Source organism: Carcharodon carcharias, chromosome 10 (genome assembly GCF_017639515.1).
Source record: "Carcharodon carcharias isolate sCarCar2 chromosome 10, sCarCar2.pri, whole genome shotgun sequence".
NCBI lineage: Eukaryota > Metazoa > Chordata > Chondrichthyes > Lamniformes > Lamnidae > Carcharodon > Carcharodon carcharias.
Genome location: NC_054476.1, coordinates 150,303,190 through 150,327,135, shown reverse-complemented (window position 1 = coordinate 150,327,135; position 23,946 = coordinate 150,303,190). Strand labels below are relative to the sequence as shown.

General features: G+C 45.9%; 1 protein-coding gene across 1 annotated transcript in view; it reads right to left on the bottom strand.

Moving 5' to 3' along the window:
• rtn4rl1b (reticulon 4 receptor-like 1b) overlaps positions 1-11,112 on the bottom strand; it is a 44,795-nt gene extending 33,683 nt beyond the window's left edge. Inside the window, exon 1 of the mRNA XM_041197958.1 lies at positions 10,974-11,112. Within this exon, the coding sequence (XP_041053892.1) occupies positions 10,974-10,986 (13 nt within the window). The 5' untranslated portion in view covers positions 10,987-11,112. The remainder of the gene's footprint in view (positions 1-10,973) is intronic.
• Positions 11,113-23,946: the final 12,834 nt, after the last annotated feature.

Here is a 23,946-nt window from a genome sequence, read left to right as displayed (position 1 = left end):
ACAAGCCTAACCTGTCCAACCTTTCCTCAAAACACAACCCTCCCATTCCAGGCAGTGGTCAAGTAAACCTTCTCTCAGCTGCTTCCAACGCATTTACACCCTTCCTTAAATAAGAGGACAATACTGTACACAGTACACCAAATGTGGTCTCCCCAGTGCCCTGTATAACTGATGCATAACTTTTGTATTCAATTCTCCTCCCAATTCCCCTCCCCTTTGCAGTCCTTGGCTCAGTACCTCATTGCAACTCAGCCCCATTTTAACTCCCAAGAAAATAAAGCAAGGGAAGCGGAATTCCTGACATCGGAAACGAATGAGGTGTTTAAGGTGGTCAAAGAAGTTGATAGGGTAGGTAGAGGGAAATTACATCCCCGGTGCAGGGAGGCTGGAACAAGGAAGCATCCATCACCTTAAAATTAGAGCCAGTCCGTTCAGGGACGATCTCAGGAAGCACTTCTTTATGCAAAGGCCGGGTGGGACCACCACGGGCGAGACAGGGCCCCAGTCAGAAGTCCATGGACTTGTGGCGGGACCGGAAGATCGCGGCAGCGGGCGGGTGTGGAGAATCCCGCCGAAAGGGGAGTGGAAATCTGGAACTCCCTCCCCTAAAAAGATTTTGAGGCCGGAGGGGTAAAGTGAAACAAACTTGTTTGGGTGAGTGTAACAAGGGGTGAAGTTAAGATATCTCTCAGCCCCTAAAACGACAGAACAGGCCCGAGGGGCTGAAGGGTCGACTTCAATAGGTTTCCCAGTCAATTCTAGAACCAAGAAGTTAGAGATGTGGCCTTGGCTTTAATTCTAGATTTGGCTGTGGAAAATTCATTGGAAGCCTCAAGAGTCGTAATAATTAATAATTAACGGCTCTGCCTAATAAGAGGCACAGTAAAAGTGGGCAAACTGAATTTTATAGAGACGGAGAGACATGAGATGGCTGCTTTTCAGGCAGACCACTCAATTCTGGGCGGGTAGAAGCCCAATTAGGCAAATTATGCAGCAGGGTTAAGGAATGTGTAGAATCATGGAGGCTTACGCACTTTAAAGACAGGCATTGAGAAATAATGCAGCTGTGGCATCTTTCCTGCCACTGAACATGTCCTGGTGATAGCAAGAGGCCAAAGGGACTTCGATTACTGCCAAAAAAAAGACAAAAGACAAAAAAAGGAAAAACAGAAGAAGAAAAGCACAACAGCTGGGACAAACAGGTCGAGTGTCGAGTGCACGAAGCACACATCCTGCCTATTTCCACCTGAAAATTACAATCAGACAAACAACCGGCACAGGAACCCTGATTTGCAGATTTAAGCAGTCTCCTGCTTCTATGTGGAATGTTTGTGATCACTGAAGATCAAAGAGATCCTGGCTTGATAAATGAACAGAGGAGTTGAGTTCAGGGAACATGAACAGTCAAAATTACCAAGGGAAAAACAACAATTACCAATGTGTGCAATCGGGTACAGAGCTACTCATCCTGGGGAAAAAAAAGGAAATGGGAGCTTTCTTCGAATAGCATCTTACAGCAAAGAATGAGGCCACTTGGACTATCATGCCTGTGTGTGCTTTTTGAAAGGGCTAAATTAAGGGGAGGTTTGGGAGGATGGGCTGGATAGAGAAATGTTTACTGTGCATTATACCCTGTTGCAGAGACGTTACAACTCTAATTAAGAGTTGCAACCCCAGTCCACAAACTCTAAGTCTAAATTTACTGAGTTGTTGGAACGATTTAAAAGCTAGTGAGATGTTATTCTTTTCTCGTGGAGTTTCTTGTATTTAGAAAAGGACTGTTTTTAGCATCAACCCCAGCTTTTGGCTGGATGACTAATTTTATAAATTCATATCTGTACGGTGTTAACACCCAGTGCCACTAAGCATGTGCGGATGCAGATGTGAATCTGCCCCCCACAACTGTAACAACTATGGGAGTCCCTTCAATATTTTTGGAAGGCTTTTTTTTTGTCTCCATCTCCCAGAATTGCCCTGATATGCCCCATCTCCTTATATGTAGATGCATCTTTGCCATGATGCTTAGATCCCAGTTTGAGGTCCAACGAGTGCAGACTTTCCAAGTCCCATCTGGGTAGCCCCTAATGCCGCCAAACAGTAAGCTGTTGGGGGGCGATGGGGGGGCACAGTAGCTATTGTAGGCAACTCAAGAGTTGGTCAAGAAGAAAGGGGAAACAGTACAGGGAACAGAGGGACAATTCCCAGAATCATGTGATTTGAAAAAAGACTGAAAATTCCTGAGGGAGTTTGTAGTTTTTAACACAGGCCTTTAAAATTGCATTCAGAGATGGTAATTTTCCATAAAATTGAGTCTGCAAATGAAGCAAACAGTTAAAAAAAATCTGGAACAGTTCTACAAGCCAGTTAGTGGCAACAATCTGGAATAGTTCCAGAGATGGTTAGCTAGAAATTTCTCTAGAATGGTGGGTTAACTGCAACTAATCTTGAATTAGGTTAACTAGAAATAATTCCACAGTGGTTCTTTAATTACAAAATAACGGAACCGGCAAAGAAGTTGGTTTGCTTCCAAAATCTGGAACAGTTCTACTTTCAGGTTAGCTGAGCACACTGCACACTGCTTTCTAATCCTGGTTCTCAACAGGAAACTGGAACAGTTCCAGAGATTGGTGAGCATTATAAACCTGGCACTGATCTTGAGGCTTGTTAACAGCACAGATCTAGACCTGTAATGGCTGGGAGTATAGACAGCTCAGTTTAGAACGATTCTAGAAACCAACAGCAGCCTGCGGTAGCTGCCCCTGTGCCTTTAATGGTTTACTTAATTATTGTCCCATGTTTCCAGAATGAGCATTACCACTTGGGAAGGTGGTGTGGGGGTGGACTTTTAAATATAGCAGGACTTCAAATTACAAAGAGGTTTGACCTTTCCCACTAATAATGACAAATGTGTTTTAAACTAAAATGCAAATAAAGAGAGACAGTCAGGCACATAGTAAAATAAAACACACAGCAGTGTTGAATTACATGGATGCAGTTAATTAAAAAGCAAATCAGCATGTCAATTAGAAGAAATTGGTGGGGGAGGGGTTGTAGAAAATGCTGTATCTTTTATCTTGCACAGTAGCAGTCAACAGAGATGGGGTCTTATAGAGGTATGTAACCCAGTAAATGGTGTCATTCCAGAGCATCACTTCAAATTAAACCATGACAATGGAACAAGCAAAGGCAAGTCTCAACTAACAAAAGGCAAATTTTTCATTGATATCACAAAGTTTGTCATCACTCAAAGGTTCAGGGAGACATTGAAAGGACAACCAGGTAGGGCAGTGGAGGTAAAACCACTGGAATTGTTTAAGAAGCAGCTGTATAGTATGATGAGTGATGTAGGAAGGGTGGGGTGAGAGGAAATGTTGGATTTCTTTTTGGATGGACTGGTTCAATTGAACTAAATGCAGCCCCTCCTCTCTATCCATCTTGTAAGCTCCAACATTTAGTACCTCTTTTCTGCTGTAATTGCTGATTTTGGTGTTAATCTAATAGATCAAGAGAGAAAATACTATCTTCAAATAATAGGGGACTTGGTATTGAAGAGGTAGAATCCGTCTCTGCACCATCGGTATGTGGCCAGAGCCCCTCTGCAAACTGCTGTGATGGCTGCCAGCAATGTGTTTGAAAAAAAAATTCAATTGGGTAAAAAAAAACCGCACAGCAGAGTTTTTGCATAGCAAGAGCTTCAGTTTTAAAAATTCAGAGTTAATCCGCAAGTTTGCTTCAGAGGCTGGATCCTGTTTGGCTGACCTACATACAGCCTTCCCCAAACTCACACGTTTAAAAAAAAAACCTAATCAGGGCACTGGTTCCACCTGCAATCCCCTCTGCCTGAGAGACTGCTTCATACTCTTCCACCCCAGTCATTTCCCAGACAGGTTTGGTGACAATGAGATGACACACTTAGGAAACAAGTCATGGAGAATGGTGTGTAACAGCATTGTATGAACAATGACAACCGATGCTGCCAGTGTCTATCAGATCACTTCTGTGGCACCATGTGATATGAATCATTCCATTATAGAGGAACTTATGTAAATTTCTTTTACAGTGAAATTTAAGTTACTGAGAAGCTAAACCCAAAGGACCAAATAAAATGATTCAGAAACTGGGCTATTTTCTTCCTTATGACAGAGATTTATCCCATCCTCCGACAAGGCTCCCCGCCCCTTCTATCCCTCAGGGATTAAAAAAACCTTTTTACTTTCTACTCCCGATAATTGAAAGCCATTTTCTACACTAAAAACAAATTGAATTATCCAATTATGTGAATTAAACAAAGCATTGCAAAAATGGGGAATTTAGAGTAACTAGTATCACATTATCAGTTAATTTGAATTACTTGTCTTTGAGGAAGAGGAAATGGATGTCGTTGCTCAACATATGTTTTTTTTTAAAAAAAAGACCAAAAAAATCAGACCAGAAAGGAAGGTTGCTTCAGAAATGATTTCTAAATCATTTGAAACAGACCTAGCCTGACCATTCCCTTTAAAACTTGACTGATTTCCCAGTCAGAAGTTTGAACCTCGGCAGGTGGATGGTGAGGAGAAGCCAATGAGCTGAAAGATTTTTTTCATTATTGAAGAACATAGATCCACTTAGGTATCCTGATGCTCCACTGGTGAAATAATTAGAACTGCCTGAGGTTTTTTCTTTGTAACTGCTGCAAGTGATGTAGACATGACTCCCGGTCCCTTTAACATTTTAACATCCCTCTTTCCTCTCCATTCTCCAGCTGTCCAAAGTGACCTTGTTAAAAATAATGTATTATTCCATCTCGATCACTCTTGCTGCCACCCGATTCAGTTCAGAAATCACAACCAGCCCTCACTCCAGCAGTAGTCCCAACTTACTTACAATGCTGTATTAATAGTGTGGGTTATGCGGTTTGATAGGTAAATACAGTAACACCCCTCCCAGCTAAAAATATACACACCAGGTCCACTGGTTGTCTGTCTCACTGTGAAACTCAACATGGTTATTTCCTCCCTCTGTCTCTCCCTTATCTCTGAATTTAAATGCAATCTTCTGACTGAATTGGGATGTGGAATATTTTCAGACAACTTGTATTTAAAGAGGAAGCATGGGAATGGTTGGTGGGGGCGGGGGGGTAGGGGGGGTGGTGATGTGGGGGGCGGCAGGGCACGGCGACAGCATTTTCCAACTTCCCTTAGGACCCTCTGCCCCAGTTTCACACACTAAACAGAGCTAGTGAGTGTCTGGAAACTGGGAGAAAACAGATTGTGAGAGGCATGAAAATGCCATTAAACTCAGGCCAGCATTTGACCCATTTTACAGCAAACTGCACTCTTCCTGATGGATAAATAAGTCGCAGTATCGCATGGCTGATGCCTGGTTCTTGTTCTCCATTGACCTGGACTGTCTGGCCCCTCTCTTTCCCCTCTCCTGTTCCACCCCCATCTTACTTGCCACGACCCACTCCCACCGCCGGCTGGTTAGTTTCTGAAATTGGCAATTCACCGCTTTTTGGGGGAGGAGGAGGAAGAGGCTGGGGACAGGAATTTCAGCTGTGGAATATGCATGTACATCGTATGACATGAGCCTGTTCGTCCTCATCCAGCTAACCCTTTCCCTGCTGCAACCCTCTACATCTCACAACAATGGACAGAGGTGCACTCTACATCTCACAACAATGGGCAGAGGTGCAAACCTTTTGTGCGAAGACCTGCTTTTCTAAATAAGGCTCCTTGCGAACAGCCTGGGAACAATTGCATTGTGCACTCACAATTGTTATAACACTGATCTGAAAAGGCATATCATTCTAACTCAGGGAGTTATTGACACAACTATTGTGTGTGTTTTATTCTCAGATGCAGTGAATATCTTTTTTATTGTTGAAAAAAGATGTCAAACCTTTTCTTCTTGCACTCATCAGGACAGGTGCAAGAGTGCCAAATTTCAAAGGAAGCAACAATTTATATAAGATGTTCCTGTGTGCGTGTGTTCGTTGTTATTGTCTCTTGTGTTCTGCTTGCAGTTTCATTTTAACCATTCCCCCTCCTCAGAGCAGATTGATCAGTCAGGAATGATCTGCTCCAGTTCTGCTGCTGTCTGTATCTTCCTAGCTGACCCTGATTCTCCCGAGATGCAAGGCCCCCTCCCCTTCTACTCACACCCAAACCCAGTCACGTACTCACCACCCATCCAGTTACCACAACGGAACAACGGTGGAACACTAGCCTAGCGGAATCATCCAACCCTAGCAATTCATTCTGCATTAAACTGCACTAACTCTCTAGGAGTTCCAATTCTAGGGCTGCTCATTGTGTACCCCAACCTGGCTGCGACTGCCTTACACAGATTCCCAAGCTGACTGAATGCAAGCACTGACAGCTGGGAGTTCCTGGTTTAGGAATTGCAGCAAAAGTGAATGGAAGAGCAGGTGCCATGTGTTATGAACTGCGTACCAGTAAAGATAGGGCACTTCATAGAAACTGAGTGGCTGACTAAAACTCATCCTCAGAAATTGCTTTTGTTTTCATAATTTGTTCTCCGGCAAGTTTTAGTGGATAACTGGATCTGTAGAAATACCAATTTTAGTAAGCCATATACACTACATTCTACGTGCACTGTCTAAAAACGGTAGCCATTTAAAATACTCTCTAATGCAAAATTGTAGGGGCCATGAAGCCTCAGCTTTTGTGTATCTCTCAGGTACTGATTGCTGTGATTTAAGATGAGGCCACAGTGATGATATGAATCGTTCTTTCCAATCCTCAGGGCCCACAAAACTCCAACAGGACAAATAAAGGATTAAGAAGTATGCACCTGTAGAGGTTTGTATGCGTGGGAGGCTAGGAGGGGCCAAGAGCAGCTCATTGGCGCCAGCTTGGGCTCCATTACACCATAGAGCGCAACATCACATGCCACTTAATCCATTTGACACAATCTATTACATTATACAATATCTAATAGCTTATAGAGATCAGAATGATGGCACTCCACCAAATGGATTTTACATCTATGGTCTGAACACTCCTCTGTTACTATAACTTCAGTACACTCCACCATTCAGCACACCCACTATTATTACATAATTTAACACATCTCATTCATCCCTCCCATCCTACTGTTACCAACACCATCTAACAAACTGCACTGCAACCTACAGTATCTCCCACACCCCACTATTTACCCATGCCCTCCCTCATACCCACCTTTACCCTCACCGTCCCTCATGTCCCAGTATTGCCCATGTCCTCCCTCACACCCAAATTTACCCTCACTGTCCCTCATGTCCCAGTATTACCCATGCCCTCCCTCACACCCACCTTTACCCTCACTGTCCCTCATGCCCCATTATTACTTACAGCCCTCCTCACACCCAACATTACTGTCACCGTCCTTCATACCTAACTGTTCCCTACATCCTCGTTCACAGCCAACATTACCCTCACTGTCCTTCATGGCCCACCATTACTTGCACCCTCCAACACTGATTTCTGGGATGAGAGGCTTGCCCTATAACCAGAGCTTGAGTAGACTGGTCCTATATTCTCTGGAATTTGGAAGAATGAGAGGTTATCTCATTGAAACAAATAAAATCCTTAAGGAGTTTGACAGGGGAGATGCTGGGAAGACATTTTTCCTGACTGGAGTTGCGAACACAGGGGGCACAGTTTCATGATAAGTGAATAGGTTGGCCATTTAGGTTTGAGATGAGGAGAAATATCTTCACTCAGAGGGTTGTGAATATTTGGAATTCTCTACCCTAGAGGGTTTTGGATGTTCAATAATTGAAGATTATTCAAGATTAAGATGGATGGATGTTTTTGATGCTAAGGGAAGTGGAGGATATGGGGTTAGCCTGACAAGGTGGAATTGAGGTAGATTAGTCATGGTGGAGTAGGGTTGAGGGACCGAATGTCCTACACCTGCTTCTACTTCTTATGTTAACACATTTCACCATTACCCACACTCCACTGTCACCATACCATCCAATAAGATTATCAATATTACATCATTCAATTCACAAAGCACTAGATTGCCCTTTCTATTGCCACCATATAGTTCTGTGTTGTTATAGTGGCAGTAACAGAACACTTTCCACCTTCATTACTGTGTGCAATGTCCAGCACCCATTCAGGATCTTCAATCCCCAGAGGGAACAATAGTGACACAAAAAAAAAGCCAGCCATTAACCTGGAACCAAAGGAATCAGTCTTTAACAAACAGCCTGATCAGTATTGTGCGTACACAAGGAACAATAAGGTGGGTAATGCAAGACAGATCCATGATTCAAGCTCAATTTTCTGAGAACATTGCAAACTGGGTGAACTTCGCTCTCTAGCCATCAGAACCTCCACTGGCTCAACCACCGCCCTTGAGTCTCAGTCAGAGGCAGCTCTTCTTCCCTTCGAGGCTTTCCGCCTCGTTATACTTTTAAAGCGCTGGACACTTCTTTGCTGCTGTTGCTAAATAGCCCGTTCGTGCGAAGATAGGAGCTGCTGATTCCACCCCCCACCGGGTCTAGCACTTTAAACTTTGTGACATTTATACTCATCGCCCAATCGCCTGCGCTGCTTCAGGTTCGATTCAGGAAAATCTACCATTTTTTTCAAACAAATTCAGACTCGGATGCTGCTGCTCGGTGGTGGTGGTGGGGGAGAGGGAGGGAGGGGGTGGGTGGGATCAGTGAGGTTCGGTCTGAGAGATGAGCAATGATGGGCCTCGCCCATATCTATCTTAGCATCTTAAAGGTCTGTCTGCAGTATTGGATTTATACAGAGCAATATTTACGCCGCTGCCACTATCAAGATGTACTTTTGACAAGATCACTGTATTCCCTCTCTTTTGACATTATCAAAGGTTTAAGGCGCCAACCGCCTGACAGATATATATATTTTTTAAAAGCGTGTGGTTACAAATTACAGCATAAAATCACTCCCTTTTCCCCCCCACAAACTTGAGCAAGGTGCCCGGGGGTGGGGTGTGTGTGTGTGTCTGTGTGTGTGTGTGTGGTGGGGGTGGTGGTGGGGGGGGAGAACATTTAACTGTAGATCCAACAGAACAGGTTTAACCTCTCTCCAAAGGCGAACCGTGGCTCAGGGGAGGTTTCGCGGAGCCGCTTTGAGGCAGGGAGACTGAGGTCAGAGTGCGTGCCGCCAGATTCTTCAGAAAGGAACCCTTCAGCTTTACGTCTGGGTGACCCATATTAAACACTTGAGTCGCCCCACTCCCCCCGACTCCGGGTTTGTTTTGGCATTGACAGCTTCTCGGAGCCCTGATGTTGAGCTCAAGTTCCATTGTCAGTTCCACTGCCTTCGCTCTGAGCCTGAGCCCTGCGAATAAAGGGAGGGGGGAGGCATCGGCGGTCACCAGTCGATACTCTAAAGTATTTCCATAACCGGTTAGTCACATCGAAGGAACCTATCCTTTTGAGGGTGGGGGGAAAAAGGTTAGATGCTCCTCTTAAACTTAACGTTACGTTTTAAATATACTGTGACCTTTAAATAAATATATGTGTATATGTGTGTGTGTGTGTGCATATCTTTGCATGCACATATAAACCTTTATCCAAAACTATAAGCAAAACTGAATGACTGAATTATCCCCACCAGTCTTTCCATTACATCCTGGGCTGAGAGACACTAGAGGAATTGCGGCAGTCGAATTTTCCACCTATAAAACTTACATTAGCATTGACGCTGCTAATATTTAACAGAAGCTTCTGTTTAACTTTTTATACTTAACCAACATAAAAAGGGGTGATTATTTTTGCCCCCCCCCCCCCTCCCGAAGGTGTTTTTTTATGTACCTCCCACCCCACCCAGTGCACGCTGTCAGGGGCAGCTGGCTTGGTCTGTCAGGAGTTAAACGCGGCGGCGGCTGTTATTTGGGTTAATCGCGCCTTTATTTATTTAATAATTTATTGTTGCTGTCTGCGCACTGGCCGAGGTTCTTGTGTCTGGAGGGTTGCAATCTGTTCTGGGTTGCATGAGGAGATCAAGGGTTGTTGACAAACAGGATCTGCCCCCGTACAGACCAACTTTCATCCACCTAATCCTCTTCTTAGACTGGAGCATTATAGCCACTGCAGGCGCTAGATAACCAGAGAATGGCAGATCAGAGCCCGCGAGTCCCGGGCAACAGACAACAGCAACAAAGCTACAACATTAGAGTAACATTTAAAACACGCACACACACATACATACACACCGGGATACTTGCTGATGGGTAGGTGACACCTTGATTCAGAGAGAAAGAACTTGGGAGTTAGGAATGAAATAGTTTCTTTCAGCCACCTCGCACACCACCACCCCCCCCACCCCACCCACCACTCACCCCACTTTTCTCCGTTAGCAAGTGAACCAGGTGTCACCTAACGATGGGCTATATATAAACACACACATAAATATTAAAATAATAGCTTCAACATCGACTGTCGTTGTCATCCGCCGCTTTGAAGCGAGCGGCTGTACCTTCGCCATCTATTCTAACGCTAAGAGAGTGAGAGAATGAAAAATGAAAGGCTGCCAATTGTGGGTTTTTTTTACTGATTTGACCCATGAAATGCAACCAGAGGCGATAAGGGCATTGGAACAAAGAAAGGATAGACAAATTATGATTTTATATATATATATATATAACACGGACACCAGATCCCGTTTCAACACATTTTCAATGAACTGCTTGTAAACGGCTCCCAAACAGCCTGAAAACTTATATTAAAAGTCCGCAGTCTGTCTCCTCACGAGATTCAAATATAAATTCCGTGCAATCTTAAAAACTCGCATTGCGGCGATCCTTGCTATATTTAATAAATGTTACGTATTATATATATGAATATTTTATGCACTGAATCCGGTGTGGATCTGGAAAGAAAAAGGTTGGAAAAGCACAGTAGCTGCAACCACACACACACACAGCAAAAAAAAAATCCAATCTCCCCCTCCAGATTTTATCCCAAATTCCAACCGCACAAAACGGAAAATGGAACTCACCTTTCCTGCTCATTTTCGCCCCTGTGTCCGGCCCCAAGAAAAGTTGGCGCTTTTTGGCGGAATAAATCACCTCGAATTAGTAATGATCCGGGAGAGGGAAGCGAATCCTGGATTGTTGCACAGATATCCTGAACCAGCTCTTCCGCATCCTGGGAGCATTAAATGTATATATATATATATATATATATACACACACAAAAAAGAGAGACAAGCAAGAGAGAAAGAGAGGGAGAGGGGGGAGGAGGAGAAGGAGAGCAGCGATCGGAGCCGGCAGCTGCAGCCGACAAGAGGCGCAACGAAGCCCGGTTTACAGAGGGTCTGCGACCGGGCGTTGAGAGGGGAGGTGGTTAGGGAGGTGGGGGGGGGGGGGGGTTGGTTGTTGTCAGATTAAGAGGAGGGACGAGGAGGAAAGAGGGGAGGAGGAGGTTGGGTGGTGGTGGTGGTGGTGGTGGGGGGGGGGAGGAGGGGAGTGGGGGGGGGAAGTGGAGAGGGGTTGTTACAGAAATTAAAAAGCTCAATTTCTTTCAGGTTTTTTTTTTGGCGGAAAAAAAAATGAAACAAGAATATAAAAGCTGATGAAAAGCGGTTGGTGTGACAGGCGGAGTGTAAACCCTGTGTTCAATGCTGAAATGTTTAATTCAGACTGGAAAAGTGTGTTTTTGGGGAGGGAGGGAGGGAGGGTGGTGGTGGTGAGAGCTGCTAGGCTGACGTGCAACCCGCGCCTCTGTAGGGGAGAATCACGCTTCTCCTTATAAGGAGGATTGGGCACCTCTGCTTTATATTAAAAACAAGATACCAACACACACACACACACACTCTTCTCCCCATGCTTCCGATTGCACCCCGAATTCCTGGCCAGCTCTGAGCCAGGCCACCTGTCCTCACCCACCCACCCAGAATCACTGAAAATTGGGGGAAAAAAAAGAGGGAGGGGATGGGGGGGAAAGATTATTCCAAGTCCCGATAGATAGATAGATAGATAAATGAGAAGAAAGAGAGAGAGAGAGAGAGAGGGTGGGGGGTGGTGCGGCGTGAGGGGTGGGGAAAGTTTCTGACCCACTCCCCTACCCTGCAGCACTTTTAATATTCCGCACGATCTATGGTAACATCGCTGCGGGGAAATCAGAAATATTAACGGATTCCCTCAGAAATCTGCACACAGGCATGTGACTGTGGGAGAGAGAACTATGTGTGTGTGTGTGCGTGTGTGTGATTCAAGAATCGTGGATTTAGGGACAGAGGTAAATTCTATTTTTAAAAAGTTGAGAAAGTTGTCTGAACTTGACTAACTCACTCCCCTGCATAGTCCTGTTTTCAGCCCCACATTCTGGACACTTGTGACTGTATGTCACTGAATCCATTCTCATGCCCTTTTCGCCTTTTGGCTCTGTTGCCACTTCTGCTCTTTTTTTTAAAACTTCTTTTCTCTTCACCCCGCCTAGAGCCATCGCTGCTATTGTGTTACCTCCTTTCATTTCTTGGGTACCCTGCTCTCCCAATTCCCTACCCCAACTATTCAGTGCTCCTCAACATTCCTGCTGCTGCCCACTCTTGACTCTCTCCTTGGGTAAGCTTACAGCTCCCTCTCTGCCTCTCTTGGCATCCTCCCACGGGCTCATCAAGGCACTCCAAGCTGACTCATTATGAGCACAATTATCCCTTCCCACTCTCTCGTCGACCTTCCTGCCTTTTGGGGGGTTAATCTCGCCGACCTTCTCCCAGTCCAACTCACTCCTGCCACTGCTAATTCTGTCGACACTGCCAGCAAAACTGCTTTCACCACCCTCTATGCATCTTCATCCAGGGTAGTCATTCACTTGTGAACAAGGCCCTTGCCATCCTGGAACTTATTGTGGAGGATTGCATCGACATCATAGCCTTAACGGAGCTGAGCTGAGGGCTGATGACACCTTTTCCCTTAATGAGGACTCCCAACCTGGATTTACCTTGCACCACTTGCTCCATCAAGACCACCATGGTGAGGGCCGGGTTCTTATCAAACATCACACTTTGCCCAGACCCCCCCACCCCCCCGCCCCCCACAATTCCTCTGGCATTTTCTCCTACTTTGAGCAAACCACCCATCCCACTGACCCCCTCATTCAAAATCATCATTCTCCCCTTTTTAAATATGAAGAAAAAATTCTCACTGAGATATCATCTCTGCTTTCTTCCCTCAACCTCTGCACCAAGCAACTTCTCATCCTTCATGATTTCACCCTTCTAAGCTCACTGCTCTGTTAACCCCCACCTAAATCCCCTCCTCCATGTAAACTCCCCAACCCACGTTCACAGATCCCCCCCCTTGATCTTTGTCATTTCACGTTGTCTTTAATTCTATCATATCACTTACAGGTAAGGTCATCTGTTGAATCACTCACCACCCACACCCCCTTTCCACACCCTAACCCTACCTCCTTCTCTATCCGTCCCTGGAAAAACATCCCACAATTCATGTAATTCTGCAATTTTGAAATCCCAGCTCTCTAACCTTTGGCCCTCCATCAACAACATTTCTACAACTACTGATTCACTCTACGACACCTTCTCCTCCACCTTTGATGCTCTACTCCTCAATAAAACCATTACTCTCCTTCACCCAGGCTGTTCCCCTGGAGCCTCATCTCCACCCCCATAAGTCCAAGAGACACAGACTTGGGGGATAAGGTAGACATGGTCTAGCCATTCAGCGACAGATCTGGTGGACACATATAACACTATTGGGCTCTGTTCTCATCTGCGAGCTCTGCGCACCCAGGATCATCCTGGAATATAAAGATAACCCAGCTCCTTTTCTATACTACAAACCAACTCCTTAACCATCTCTCCCTGTGCCCGCCACACTCTCCTCCTACAATAAGGATTGGGAGCTTATGGATTTATTTGCCATTAAGATCGAGACCATCTGATTAGCAGTCTCTGTCACATCCCTCCCATCCACTAGCCCGCCTGGCCCAACCTTCTCTAAAGCCTTCCCCTAGCCTTAAATTCGGAACTTTCTCTGGTCTCCCTCCCATTTCCCTTCATATCCTCCCTGAATTCATCTTGTCCATGAGACCCATTTCCTATTTCCACAATCCTATTCCCACTAAACTGCTGACCTCCCAACTTCCCCTTACCCCGGTCCTTACCTTAGCCAATATTTTAAACAGTTCCCTCCCTTCAGGTGTTGATCCCTCTCTCCGTTTCATCTGCCGTCATCGCCATCTCCTCAAAAACCAACCCTTAATCACCACCACCCCCCCCGCATCCCCACCATCTACCATCTGATCTCCAACATCCCTTTTCTCTCCAAAGACATTGAGTGCGTTGTTGCCTCCCGAACCTTTCCCGGAAATCCATGTTTGCATCCCACTAATTGAATCCTACCCCTGACACAACAGCAAAACAGCCTCTTATCAAAGTCACAAATGACATCCTATGTGACGGTGATAAAGGTAAACTTTCCTCATTGTCTCGATCTGTCTGCAGCCTTTGGCATGATTGGTCATGCTGTCCTCCTCCAATGCCTTTCCATCATTGTCCAGCTGGGTGGGACTGCTCTTACCTGGTTCTAGTTTTATCCATCTAATCATATCCAAAGATTTTTAAAAATTCATTCATAGGATGTGATGCCACTGCATTTATTGCCCATTCCTAACTGCCCTTGAGAAGGTGGTGGTGAGCTGCCTTCTTGAACCACTGCAGTCCATGTGGTGTAGGTACTCCCACAGTGCTGTTAGGGAGGGATTTCCAGGATTTTGACCCCGCGACACTGAAGGAACGACGATATATTTCCAAGTCAGGATGATGAGTGGCTTGGAGGGGAACTGCCAGGTGGTGGTGTTCCCAACTATCTGCTGCCCTTGTACTTCCATATGGTAGTGGGTGTGGGTTTGGAAGGTGCAGTCGAAGGAGCCCTGGTGTGTTGCTGCAGTGCATCTTGTAAATGTTTCACACTGCTGCACTGCATGTCAGTGGTGGAGGGAGTGAATGTTTGTGGATGTGGTGCCAATCAAGTGGGCTGCTTTGTCCTGGATAGTGTTAAGCTTCTTGAGTGTTGCTGGAGCTGCACTCATCCAGGCAAGTGGAGATATTCCATCACACTCCTGACTTATGCCTTTTGATGGAGGGCAGGCAGGTTTTGGGGAGTCAGGAGGTGGGTTATTTGCTGCAGGATTCCTAGCCTCTGACCTGCTCTTCTAGCCACGGTATTTATATGGCTAGTCCAGTTCAGTTTCTGGTCAATGGTAGCCCCCAGGATGTTGATAGTGGGGGATTCAGCGATGGTAATGCCATTGAGTGTCAGGGGGCGACAGTTAGATTCTCTCTTTTTGGGATGATCATTGCCTGGCACTTGTGTGGCGTGAATGTAACTTGCCATTTGTCAGCCCAAACCTGGATATTGTCCAGGTCTTGCTGCATTTGGACATGGACTGCTTCAGTATTTGAGGAGTAGAGAATGGTACTGAACATTGTGCAATCAGCAGCGAACATCCCCATTTCTGACCCTATGATGGAAGGAAGGTCATTGATGAAGCAGCTGAAGATGGTTGGGTTGAGGACACTACCCTGAGGAACTCCTGCAGTGATGTCCTGGAACTGAGATGATTGACCTCGAACAACCACAACCATCTCCCTTTGTGTTAGGTATGACTCCAACCAGTGGAGAGTTTTCCCCCTGATTCCCATTGACTCCAATTTTGCTAGGAATCCTTGATGCCACACTTGGTCAAAAGCTGCCTTGATGTCAAGGGCAGTCACTCTCACCTCACCTCTGGAGTTCACTTACAATGTATCACTTACAATGCTTTTTCTGTCGGCTCCAACAGTGTTATCTCTAGTATCTCCCAAGGATCTATCATTGGTGCCCTTCTATTTCTCATCTATATGCTGTCCCTCGTGTAAGCACAGCATATTATATCTAATGGTGTGTTTAGGCCTAACCAAGTTCTGTCTAAAGGTGTGTTTTAAACAAGGACTACTAACTAACAGAGTAATCTTATGATTAGGGGACAATTTTGGGGTTAAGGGTAAAGTTCAGAAGATTGCTGTAATAGAGAAAATGCGATTATAGTGTGTGCAAACCATCTTGTGATGGTTGTCTGGAGCTGACAGCTGGGAACAGAGATTGAAAAAGGAAGGAGTGGTTGAACTTTGGAAAAGAAACGGCATGAAGATAAGGGCACCAAACATTTGTGGTAACGTGGAGCAGGCTTCTCTCTGAGCAAGGCGGCCGATAATAATGGTAAAAGGAGAAGTCTAGCAGAACCAACCAGTTGCAGTGGAGATGCTACCCATGCATCCCCCCCCCACCCTCCCCCCCCAGGCTAGAAGTCAGTTAGGAAGGACCAGCAGCATAAGCGAGACTGAAGTTACATACACCCATAAGCAGAAGTGGAAGTAGAGCAGAAATGGCAGAGGAGCAGTGTACCAATCTGAAGGTAGCGTACCAGTGTTTTGTGGAAGAAAAACAGAGGTTGACTATCACCGAGGAGATCATAGGACATGTTAGGACAAACTCCGCAGGCTAAAGGAGACCTTGGCAAAGACCAATCTGACAACAGACTGTGGGTGGCATACTGGGCATCAGCCCCTGGGGATATAGAGAACCGGACCAACCTGGACGGGCAGGCCCTGAGCCATTGGCTCAGGACCTTGATAGCCCATTCACTCCCATATTTACAGATGGCATTCGAGGACTTCGATCCCAAAGTGACCACCAACACTGAGGCCGGCGTGTTGGGGAAAATGACCCTGTGCTTCGAAAGGAGGCAATGGGACCAAAAAAATGGGAGTGGAACAGAAACCAAAAGGGAAAGTCTGTGAAGTAACAGGGGGGGCCCCACAAAATGTTGGAGATAAGAAGGGAAAGGAGGGGCCAGGAGTGGATCTACAGGCACCTAAGGAGAATGTTATAATTGTGGGGAAACGGGGCACTTAAAGAGGGATTGCAGATCCTCAAAGAGGCCCCAAAAAGGTAAAGAAGGGAAAGCTGGAAATGGTAAGAGCGCCAATGAAATAGAGGATTTGCGCCGCACTCTCGCAGATTTAAAGGAAAATATGGGGGAAGTTCATGCCCAGACTGGGCAGAAGGCATCCCCCTCTGCCCCCATGTCCAATACCTGGTGAAGGGGCCGCACCCATCCCGGGTACCTGTGCTGGCTGGAATACAATGAGTGGGGAAGACCCTGTAGCCACCTGAGTGTGGAAGGCATACAGAGAATGTATCTAGTGGATATGGGGGCCTCCCATACAGTGACCCACTCATTGAAACCACTGGAATCGCCCCTTTCCAGTGGAAGGGCTTACCAGCTGGAGCATTTCACAGGCAACTCGGCAATGGGAGCAGTATCAAAAAAATTGAGTCTGAGATTGGGGCCCCTGGAGACTCAATGGGAATGTATATCAATGAAATGGGGAAAATCGGACGAATGGAGTAATAGGAGCAGATTGGCTCATTACATATTGGGTGGCAGTAGATATGGCTAATGATTGCCTTTGGGGAAGAGTGCCGTGGGAGATGGGAATCACCGCAATTCCTTGCTCAAACAAGGACATTGGATGGGTGGCCACGAAGAACGATGCCACCGAACTGATAACGAAGATACCAATCAGCACTGAGACCCAGCCCGAAGGAATATAGACATAACCCCAACACATAAGCATGATTGAGGAAGGATGAAAGGGATGGAGGTACAGATAAGAGGGCGCCCTATGAGTAGACCGCCAGAAGCAGTGTCCCTTTCCAAAGGAGGCAGAGTGAGACGTAGAGGGTGCAGTGGGATCACTGGTGGAACAAGAGCCCCTGGCCACTAGTATAAGCTCCCCAATTTGGCCGGTCCGGAAATCCAACGGGTCCTTGACCAGAGATTATCAGATACTGAACAAGAACATCCCAGCCAGTGCGCCCACAGTGACCGCAGTAGCCGAACTTACAGCAGCCATTCCAAGTGACGTGAAGATATTTACAGTATTGGACATTTCGATGGATTCTGTTCTGTACCCATGAGAATGGAGGACCAGCATAAATTTGCATTCATGTTCCAAGGCCAACAGTACACATGGACGTGTCTGCCACAGGGGTTTTACAATAGCCCCTCGATATTCCATCAGTTTATGGCTGAAGAATTATAGGAATTCAGTGCCCCACACCAATTAGTGCAATATGTGGATGACCTATTACTGTTTTTAGTTACTGAAGAGCAACACGTGGAACACTTGGGGGAACTATTGGAACTGTTGGGGGAAATGGGCCTCATGGTGAATCCCAGGAAAGCACAGATTGGGGAGGAAGAGGTGCAGTTTCTGGCTCTAACCATAAGATCAGGAGAAAGAACCATAGATGGAGAAAAACGAAGGGCAGTGCAAGAACTGAAGTGGCCCAGCTGTGTGACAGGGGTCCCGGTCATTCCTAGGATTGACCGGATATTGCCGGGCATTCCTCAAGGGTTATGGAGCCACGACCTCTCCCTTACTCAGACTGCTCCGAAAATGGGTGGAATGGGAATGGACCAGTGAGTGTGAGCACGTGTTTGTCTGGCTGAAGCAAGATCTGCAGACTGCGCCAACCCTTGGAGCAATAGACCACAAGAAAGCTTTCACCTTAGAGCTGGCGGCCACAGACTCAAGTCTTAGCGCAGCACTAATGCAGGAGGTGCACAGTCGAGCCTGACTGGCTCCTGACTGACTCCCGCATCCTGTCGGATGTAGGCGAATGGCACCTCCTGGCTCGTGAAACATTTCCCAGTGTACACAGGCACCAGGAAGGTAACATTAACCACCCACTATACGCCCACAAGGCTTCTGTTAGAAGGTAGGATTAAGGATGGCACCTTAAGCAGTGCAAGGGTGGCCCAGTGGTCTTTGCTCCTCAACAGAATGGATTTGAAGGTTGGGCCACTGACTGACCCAAAGTTAGCAGGGAACTTTGACTAGGAGGGGGAAGCCCATACCTGCAACATGGAAGGAGTATGGGATACCAAGGGTGAGATGTGGGCAAGAATCCACCTGGAAAGGAGAGGCATATACGTTGATGGTTCTAGTTCAGTGGTGGGAGGGGAGTGAAGAATGGAGTTGGGTATATATGATCTGGAAAGGAGGGTGGAAATGGCCCTAAAGCTTCCCTCAACCCTAAGCGCCCAACATGCTGAATTAGCAGCCATAGCCTATGTGATCACCCACCCCCAGGAGCTTCCCCCGCCATACACAATTTGTTCGGACGCTATGTTCACCTGTAACTCATGTACAGAGTATTTAGCTATATGGGCCTGGAAGGGGTTCACCTCAGCAGAAGGAAATCGCTTGGGACGGAGCTCCTGCTCCGAGCCATACTGGAAGTAGTCAGTAAAGATCCAGAACAACAATATTACATCCACAAGTGAGACCAGATGGGAAGGGAACAAAAGGGGTGACAAATTAGCTGAGGAGGGTGTGGAAGGGGGTGTTCCGTGGGATCAAGAGTCAGGAATAATAGCAGCCTTGACAGGTCAGGAGGAAACCAACCAGGTACCCCTACCCCCGGACCTCACAGAGGTCCACAATGGGACCCACCTGGTTTTGAAAGCCGTGATATAGGCAAAGTTGGTGGGAGAGGAACTGGAAAGGCCATGGCCAGTTAGTGACATAAAGGTAAAACAGGGAATGCTGTTTAAGGAGGACAAATGGATAGCACCTGAGGGATACAGGATGGGGGTGACGCAGTTGGCCCATGGGCTGCAGAACTTCAAAGGGACTTAGGAATTTATTAGGCAGGTAGGATAGTGGCTAGAGATGAGAACAGACGTGGAAGAATATATGCAGGGATGTTTGGTGTGTTTGACGAATAACCTGGATTCGGAAAAAAGGAAGGCTCCTGACAACCAGAAATAGTAATGATTGTAAGAATAAGAATTTGCCAGTGACTCAATAAAGTTCAACGTGATTTTATTCAGACTTGCCTAGTGTGGTTGAGGGGGATTTGACTTTGGGCCACTGATGTGAACCTGGGAGGGTGCTGTCTTAAGGGAAGGACAGCCTACGCTTGGCAACATCATTCAAAAGCATGGTGTTACTTCTCACACACATGCTGGCAACACCCATCTCTACTTCACCACCACCGCTCTCCACTGTTGCTAAATGATCAGACTACTTATCCAATATCCAGTACTGGATGAGCAGAAATTTCCTTGAACTAAATGTTGGGAAGACTGAAGCCATTGTTTTCAATCCATGTCCAAACTCCATTCCCTGGCTATCAACTCCAGGCCTCTCTGAGATTAAACCAGTCAGTTTGTAACCTTGGTGTCATGTTTGACTCTAAGATGAGCTTCTGACCACATATTGATGCATCAGTAAAACTGCCTATTTCCAACTCTGTAACATCAGTCAATGCTGACCCTATCTCAGTTCATCTGCTGCTGGAACTTTCATTCATGCCTTTGTTACTTTTAGGCTTGACTATTCCAATGCACTCCTGGCTGGTCTCCTGCATTCTACCCTCTGTAAATTTGAGGTCAACCAAAACTCTGCCGCCTGTGTCTTACCTTGCACCCAGTCCCATTCCCCTATCACCCCTGCGCTTGCTGACCTACATTGACTCCTGGTCAAGCAACATCTTGATTTTAAAATTCACATCCTTGTTTTCAAATCCCTCCATGGTCTCACCCACGTCTACCTCTCTAATCTCCTCCAGCCCCTCAACTCTCTATGATATCTGTGCTCATCTAACTCTGGCTTCTTGAGCACTCCCGACTTTAATGGTTCTACCACTGGTGGCCGTGCCTTCAGTTGCCTAGGCCCAAGCGCTGGAATGCCCTCCCTAAACCTCTCCGCCTCTCTACCTCGCTCTCCTTTCAAGATATTCCTCAAAACTTACCTCCTTGACTAAGCTTTTGGCCATCCAACCTAATACCCCCTTTTGTGGCTCTGTATCATGCTTTGTTGGCATAACGCCTTATGATGATTCACTGAGTTAAAGGTGCCATATAAAATAAGTAGTTGTTGTGTTCACAGCTCTCAGGGTTAATAGTCATTGTTCCAAATATAGAATTACTGTAACTGGGGAACAGTGATTGGATTGATGGTGGCTAGGCTGTGAACATGCTTCTCTCCTAGTTCCAAATTTGAGTCTCTTAACTGCTGCATGACTAATAGCAGGTTAAATAGATTCAGGAATAACACTAAACATTGATGAGTTTAGAAGTTCAGACCTTGTAAATGCACAAGGGCAGTGGTTGTAAAATAATAGCTAGGGACACCTAGTGGTGGGATACCAATGATTTGCCACAAACTACGTTGTGCAACAATAAGTTGAATTTATATATGGCCTTGGTAGCAAGCAATCCATGGCACGTTCCAATTGGCAGCGGCAGTGGTGGGGGGGGGGAGGGTGAGGAGGACGGGCGGTGGGGGGGAGGGGTGGCGGCGCGAGGGTGGGGGATGTTGGTGGTCTTCAGGCAAGAGAACATTTCCTCTTGTGAGGAAGAGCATAACGAAAGGCCATCAATATAAAATAGCCACCAAGATATCCAACAGGGAATTCGGAAGAAAATTCTTCACCCAGAAAGTGGTGGGAATGTGGAACCCACTACCACAGGGAGTGGTTGTGGCAAATAATATAAATCCATTTAAGTGGAAGCTAAACAAGCAAGGAATAGAGGGTTACGATGATAGATTTAGCTGAGGAAATTCTGGAGGATATTCATGTGGAACATAAACACCGGCATGGACTGGTTATAGACATTCCCACTTAACCTCAAACCATGTGATCTTCAGTGGGAGGTGAAAATCCAGGTAATAACCCAGGCCAAATGTGAGGAGGGAGTGGGGGGTGATAAAAGAGTCTGGGACATTCCTCTTTGAGCCATCCAGGCAATAAAAATAGTTCAGATCAGGAGTGGACACTCAGTGATGAACAATACACAAGGAAGATAGAGGAAGAGGTATTGCAAGCGGAGAAGGATGTTCCTGAGCAGAGGATAAGGAAATATCAGCCCCTGGCTTCAATAGTGTGTAGATGATGATCTCAGCAGTCCTGCTGTGAAAGCAAGGATGCTGCCAGATCATCAGACTCATATGAAGATACAGCAAGAGCCGCTCTGAAAATGTGTAACAGATGGCAGGGCTGGCGTCAGAGTCCATTGCCCTCCTTTGTGGTAGCGTCATCGAAGGCTCCTCAGGAACACAGAGGAGCTTGGAAGGACTGGCAACTGCATGAGTATTTGTTGGCATGACGTAAGAATGTAGTAATGAGAAGTGGCCATTCAGCCCTTTGAGAATCTTCTGCCATTGAGCGAGATCATGGCTGAACTGTATTTTAACTCCCTGCACCTTGGCTCCACATCTTTTTAAAGCCTTGCCTAACTGTTTGCCTTAACCACTCTTTGTGGCACTGAGTTCCACATTCAAATCACTCTGAGTAAAAACATTCCTCCTTATTTCCCACAAGTGGAGGCATTCTCTCCACTTCTACCCTGACCAAACAATTCATAATTTCAAAGGCTTTTGTTAGATTTCCTCTAAGACTTTTCCTAATAGGAGGAAGCCACAAACTGCTCAATCTCCCCTATTGCCATACATTCAGTCTAACATTACCCTTGTTTTTTCCAGCACCTCTCCTCCTCCAAGGACCATACCCACAGACTTCATCCATGATTATACTCAAGCACAGTACTGGTTTGCCATTGCCTTCAGCAGTACAGGAAACACTCCCATTCTTACCACCAGACACATTGAAAGGATTTATAGGCTGATAACCAAACTGTTTGGCCAAGCTACAAACACATGTCCCATGGTTATTAAGTCCTGTAGTGGGATTTGAACCCAGAGCTTTTGGGCCAAAAGCAGGAACACTAATACTGCACCACAAGACCTCTGCATGGCTGCCGTTGCCTTTTTTAGTATGGAGGCTAGAACTATGCAGTTTCTCTAAGTCCTGTTGGACCAGGGACCTATACAAGCTTAACATAACAACAATACCTTTGAATTCCATACCCCTAGAAATAAATCCCAGTACTCTACTCGTATTTTTAATAGCTTTGTTGACCTGTGATGCTGCTTTTAATGATTTGTTCATTGATATTCCAGGATGCCCTTGTTCCTCTACCCCACTGTGTTATTTTTATTTTCTGAAGTGTTGGCAGTGATGTCTCTGCTTTTCTGTTGAATACACAAAGTTGCAATAGAAATTGAAAATTTTTTGTCAATTTGGGGCTATCATGGGACTTCTTCTAATGATGAAGAGAATGTTCTGAAGGGTTATGAATATAAATTATGTCGATCGTCCTTGTTGTTACAGGCATTCTACAAGTATAATGTAATAAGATGCTACTGAAAGTCTCTGTGCTATGTTTGCCTTGTAGCCCTCCCTCAGCAGTCATCTATTACTCTGCTCTACCCTCCTAATGTTCACGTTCCTGTCTTGGGGTGTTCAGCTCCAACTCCATCTTCTCCAGCAATTGCAATTTTCAGGCCCTCTTCTGAAGTGCAAAGCTGTGGAGGATACCAGAGGTTACCACAATATTGGGAGCACATTGGATGGGGAGACTGACCTAGACAGCAAAAGCTTACTTTTCAGCAGGGCACTGACCTGTTTCCACTCATACTTGAGCAGGGCATTCAGCTCACTGGTGGTCACCTACAATACAAAACCAACTTAAACCAACTGCTGTAAAATTGGATATCTCTTGACTTTAAGCACTGCATTACCCTTAATCGTGAAAGGATGCACAGGCAGCTGTCTGCCAAAGGATGAATGATTCATGGTGTCTGCCTGCATTCAACAACAGTAGTATTGCATCTTACATATAGTAAAACACCCCAAGACTGTTCACAGGAATATCAGAAAAGGAATTTGATACTAGGTCACATAATGAGACATAAGGAGAGGTATTCAAAAGCTTGGTCGGAGGTTTTAAGGACTGTCTTAGAGGAGAGAGAGGTTAGGGCAGAATTCCTGAGCCAGGCAGCTGAAGGTATTTCTGCCAATGGTGGAGCGATGGAAATCGGGGATTGC